The sequence below is a fragment of the Protopterus annectens genome, chromosome 16.part0 (genome assembly GCF_019279795.1).
Source record: "Protopterus annectens isolate FY-2018-M chromosome 16.part0, PAN1.0, whole genome shotgun sequence".
In the NCBI taxonomy this organism is placed as follows: Eukaryota; Metazoa; Chordata; order Ceratodontiformes; family Protopteridae; genus Protopterus; species Protopterus annectens.
In genome coordinates this window covers 871,873,619-871,879,618 of record NC_056750.1, presented here as the reverse complement: position 1 = coordinate 871,879,618, position 6,000 = coordinate 871,873,619, and the positions used below count along the sequence as shown (strand labels likewise).

The window sequence follows — 6,000 nt, the reverse complement described above, 5'->3', positions numbered from 1 at the left end:
CATAAGAATTCCAAGCAGGACTTTCAGGATTACTCCAGAATTCTAGGGAGCTGGAACATCAGGATTACATCAGAATTTCAAGGGACAGGAGTGTCAGAATTATACCAGGATTCTGGGGAGTAGGAATATCAGGATTACATCAGAACTCCAAGAAGCAGGACTCTCAGGATTATGCTAGAATTCCAAGGAGCAGGACTATCAGGAATACACCACAATTCCAAGGAGCAGGAAACTCTGAATTATACCAGAGTTCAAGGGAGCAGGACTCTCAGTTTACACTACAATTTCTGGGGGCAGGAATCACAATACTACATCAGAATTCCAGATGCCAACAACAAGAATATCAAGAAGCACTCTGTTGGTATATTAAACATGTACAATAACTTTAATATGGATTTTTGTGAACTTCCCATGTGATTTCATTTTAATTGGTGCAAGCATGTCTATCACTATTAAATGACAGCCACTGTTCTACTTCCATGTTAAAACTATGTCATTTGTTTTTGATGTTTGTTAATTATGTTTACATGCATTAATTAAACCACATCAACAGATACCTGACAAAATGTGGTTCTCTACCAGCACCAATGCTTTGCTGATGTTTTACTGCTGATTACTGATTTGTCCACGTCTATACTGTGAATGCAGTTAGTCCCTTATGTCTTGTTACAACTGTATTTACCCATGTTTACTTAGCAAGAATGAAAATCACCAAGTTGGGAAGCAATAAAAGTTACAGAAAAGTCAGTGGACACAGATTTCTAAAGTCATATTCATGTTAAAAAGGGAAAAGCTATGTTACGTGCAGTGACAACTTCCTGACTCACTGGTTATCCATGACAGAGTGCAGCTAGGCCTTTTAACGTCGTAGTAGGTGCTTCTCCTTATCTTCATACTGTCAGAAACTCTACTCTCTGCACTCTTTTATCCCAACTATGTGGCAGAAACAATGGTCTACACAGAGTAGGACAGGCTAGTAACATGCAATGTAACAGACGTACAAAACAGCAATTGAAATGCACTGTATGGATTATTCAAAAGTACCCTCTGATGAAGAAGTGAGGTGTATATTCCATAGCCTCGGAGTATGAGCAGTGATGGTCCAGATGAAATAGCAAACATTTGTTCTGAAGGATTTGTAATACACAGAGATGCATTTTACACCTAGGCACGGTACTGTCCTGATACAGCAGGAATGTTATCTAACGTTTGTTCACTTCATTGTATTAAATTTTATTGCTAGTTTTACTGTCAGCAACACTGAATATGCCACTGCCAGGCATACAGCAGGAGACTTGGCAAATTTCTACTTGATGTTAAATAAAACTGTCAGAACGAATGTCAAGGACATGCAAATTTACCACAAAACAGAGTTTTCACATAAAAATTATTCCAGTCACTTTGTTAGAGACTCTGATATGCAGAAAACTAAAGACAATATCATTTTTCTCAGAAATACATTTTCACAGTGATACTTTGTAAAAGCATGGAAAAGTAGAAATGGCACTCTAAACAGCATTAGTAATCATGAAAAGCTATTGCTGACAGAAAGTAATCAGGAAAATCTTACATATGGTAATCCCAAAATCCAGAAACCTTATTCTAAAACTGAAAGAGAGAGAGAGAAAACTGATAAGGCAAGACGTAAAGATGCTACAATGGAAACACAAAACATGATTAAAATGGAACCATGTTACGTCTTAGAGAGACAGAAAAATCCCAATATGTTGCAAAGATGTCAAAAGAGAGGTGCATTTAATGTTACAGTAATGGATAAATGACAGAGCTTACCAGAGAACAAACCAAGGCAAGTGAAATAGAAAGAAAAAAGACATAATCTGTTAAAACAAAACAAGAGTCATATAGAGAAGATAAAAGGAAACATACAGTTAAGAAGTGAAACCACATGCAAAGGCAGAATAAAACTACAGTGAATTTCCCTTCAGAACAGCAAGACACAAAGCCATGTAAAATGGCTGAACAGTTTCATTCAGAAAACCATCTGTCAGCAGTATTACATGTCTCCTAACATGTAGAGAGTCCTGAGTACTAGCTAGGAAAACCTCAGTATTACTACATGCAAAAGGATACACAATAAGAAAGGTTATAAGTGTGTTACGAAAATAAACCTGCTATAACTGAATAAGCACTACCGAGTCAAAAATCACACTTCTACATGCCAGCACCTCTACCAATTATCAAAGGTGCTCTACGTTTTGTTTTCAATTATTTGAAAATTGCTGTCAGCTTTTGTTTTGTCCAATACATCCCGGTAAAGACTTTTAAAATGTCCAGGTGTGAAGGAGAAAGACCTTAACTTGTCTTTCTAGCTGGAGTTTGACAAGATGAATCACCGGGGAAAGTCTTCTTCTTCTTGGCTATGAAAATGTCTTCCTTTCACTTAGCAGGACACCTCCATGGTCTGAGAAGGGCTGGAGGCCATTTGTCCTATTTCACTGCCCTGCGACAGTGTGCGGGAGCGAGAACGGGTTCCATCAAAGGACGTGGCACTGGAAAGGGAAGTTGTGCGAGATCGTGACAGCCGGGTCATAGCAGATGAGGGCACTGCAAGAAGAAAGCCAAGAATCATGAAAACATGTCTAATCAGAGTAACATACTGTAAAGCACTACATTTACTCTCTGCTTCAAACTCAATCAGTCTAACATGCTCTGCAACACAAGGATGAAGACAAAACTGAAAAGTGAATGTGTCTTAAATGAAATACTGCTTCAAACTCAGTCAGTCTAACATGCTCTGCAACACAAGGATGAAGACAAAACTAAAAAGTGAATGTGTCTTAAATGAAATATTACTCTTCATTACAGAAAACAAATGTAGGCATGTTACAAAAACAGACTTTTTTCTGCTTGACTAATTGCTGCTAGTTGTTGGTACTAACGGTTTTACAGGCACAGCGTGTTTCATTTGCTTTCTCTGTTGTCAAATGTTCAGTTTATTCACAGAGGTATTGTCTTTGTGGCTTGCAGCATTGTTTCTGTTTCTGTTGTCAAATGTTCAGTTTATTCACAGAGGTATTGTCTTTGTGGCTTGCAGCATTGTTTCTGGTTCTGTTGTCAAATGTTCAGTTTATTCACAGAGGTATTGTCTTTGTGGCTTGCACGTCTGGGTATCATCTGTTTATTAAGACACTGCTGTCGCATTTGTCAGATTTAGTAATTTTTTTTTCAAAATGCTACTGGACTACTTAACTTTGCTGTATTCCGGATGCAGATTCTCTGTTAAAACTCCTACTAAAAATGTGCCTTGAAGAAATGGTTTCTAAACTGTAACACCCTAACCTGAAACTGTCCATCACTGACTCACAAGTAGTTACTAGGCATGTGGTCAAGAGAAGATTAAGGAGCCCTAGCCCACATTCCCAATTTCCCCAAAGCATGGCTTGCGCAAGTTCACCCAGTAGGACATTGAGGGATAAGGGAACCAAACTCAGTTCGCTTACAGCCTTAATCCTCTGTGCTAACTGTCACATACTACTACTTCCACTAGGGAAGCACAGTAGTATACAAGTTAGCATTACCATCTCACAGTGCTTAGTTCCACAGTTTGGTTCTCAGCTAGGGTGATTGTCTCTTGTTAGTCTGCATTTCCTTTTCCCTTTGCCCATGGATAGTTTTGGCTTCCCATCTCATTTCCTCTCTGTCCAGGTGGACACTTTGGCTTCCACCCACATCCTAGGGATATGTTTCAACTATCCCTCAGGTCAGAATTAGATTTAGGGGTATTAGAGAACATAGGAACTAATATTTTCTAACAGCACAGGTCCACAATACTTGTATAGTCTTCCCTTATAACTGACACCCTATCAAGCTGGAAATAGAACGAATAGGTAGCCTTCATTAATCAGTGCAAGTGAAACATCTTAACCATGCAACAACACAACAGCTAGGCTAAGTAAAACATCTAAGGCACACAAAAACACAAGCTAAGTGAAGTATCTAAATCCTGCAACGACACAACCACACACACAGTTGGGCTTGAAATGATCATACAAATCCACTTAAGCATTGTTTTTAAGACAGAAGCTATTACACACTAGGAATCACTTGTATTTTAACAAAGTACCATCATACAATAGGATTTCAAAATACAATAGATTTTCACAATTGTCCACTTCTGGCAAATCCACTTTTTGTGCCATCTTCAGATTGCAGTGCAAATCTAATCAGATGAAAATATTTAGGCACTTTTTCTTTTTTATTAACTCACATCAATATTAAACAAATTGGCCTGGTGCTGTACCAGTTATACATGTCATCTTACGGTGCTGTACCAGTTATACATGTCATCTTATGGTGCTGTACCAGTTATATATGTCATCTTACGGTGCTGTACCAGTTATATATGTCATCTTATGGTGCTGTACCAGTTATACATGTCATCTTACGGTGCTGTACCAGTTATATATGTCATCTTACGGTGCTGTACCAGTTATACATGTCATCTTATGGTGCTGTACCAGTTATACATGTCATCTTACGGTGCTGTACCAGTTATACATGTCATCTTACGGTGCTGTACCAGTTATACATGTCATCTTATGGTGCTGTACCAGTTATATATGTCATCTTACGGTGCTGTACCAGTTATATATGTCATCTTATGGTGCTGTACCAGTTATACATGTCATCTTACAGTGCTGTACCAGTTATATATGTCATCTTACGGTGCTGTACCAGTTATACATGTCATCTTATGGTGCTGTACCAGTTATACATGTCATCTTACGGTGCTGTACCAGTTATACATGTCATCTTATGGTGCTGTACCAGTTATACATGTCATCTTATGGTGCTGTACCAGTTATATATGTCATCTTACGGTGCTGTACCAGTTATACATGTCATCTTACGGTGCTGTACCAGTTATACATGTCATCTTATGGTGCTGTACCAGTTATACATGTCATCTTACGGTGCTGTACCAGTTATACATGTCATATTACGGTGCTGTACCAGTTATATATGTCATCTTACGGTGCTGTACCAGTTATACATGTCATCTTATGGTGCTGTACCAGTTATACATGTCATCTTATGGTGCTGTACCAGTTATATATGTCATCTTACGGTGCTGTACCAGTTATACATGTCATCTTATGGTGCTGTACCAGTTATACATGTCATCTTATGGTGCTGTACCAGTTATACATGTCATCTTATGGTGCTGTACCAGTTATACATGTCATCTTATGGTGCTGTACCAGTTATACATGTCATCTTATGGTGCTGTACCAGTTATACATGTCATCTTACGGTGCTGTACCAGTTATATATGTCATCTTATGGTGCTGTACCAGTTATACATGTCATCTTATGGTGCTGTACCAGTTATACATGTCATCTTATGGTGCTGTACCAGTTATACATGTCATCTTATGGTGCTGTACCAGTTATACATGTCATCTTATGGTGCTGTACCAGTTATATATGTCATCTTATGGTGCTGTACCAGTTATACATGTCATCTTACGGTGCTGTACCAGTTATACATGTCATCTTATGGTGCTGTACCAGTTATACATGTCATCTTACGGTGCTGTACCAGTTATACATGTCATCTTACGGTGCTGTACCAGTTATACATGTCATCTTATGGTGCTGTACCAGTTATACATGTCATCTTACGGTGCTGTACCAGTTATACATGTCATCTTATGGTGCTGTACCAGTTATACATGTCATCTTACGGTGCTGTACCAGTTATACATGTCATCTTACGGTGCTGTACCAGTTATACATGTCATCTTACGGTGCTGTACCAGTTATACATGTCATCTTACGGTGCTGTACCAGTTATACATGTCATCTTACGGTGCTGTACCAGTTATACATGTCATCTTACGGTGCTGTACCAGTTATACATGTCATCTTATGGTGCTGTACCAGTTATACATGTCATCTTACGGTGCTGTACCAGTTATACATGTCATCTTATGGTGCTGTACCAGTTATACATGTCATCTTACGGTGCTGTACCAG

The 6,000-nt window shown here is 38.7% G+C and overlaps 1 protein-coding gene across 1 annotated transcript in view; it reads right to left on the bottom strand.

Moving 5' to 3' along the window:
• Positions 1 to 1,738: 1,738 nt before the first annotated feature.
• Positions 1,739 to 6,000, bottom strand: part of NDRG2 (NDRG family member 2) — a 2,287,731-nt gene continuing 2,283,469 nt past the window's right edge. Inside the window, exon 15 of the mRNA XM_044058563.1 lies at positions 1,739 to 2,565. Within this exon, the coding sequence (XP_043914498.1) occupies positions 2,402 to 2,565 (164 nt within the window). The 3' untranslated portion in view covers positions 1,739 to 2,401. The remainder of the gene's footprint in view (positions 2,566 to 6,000) is intronic.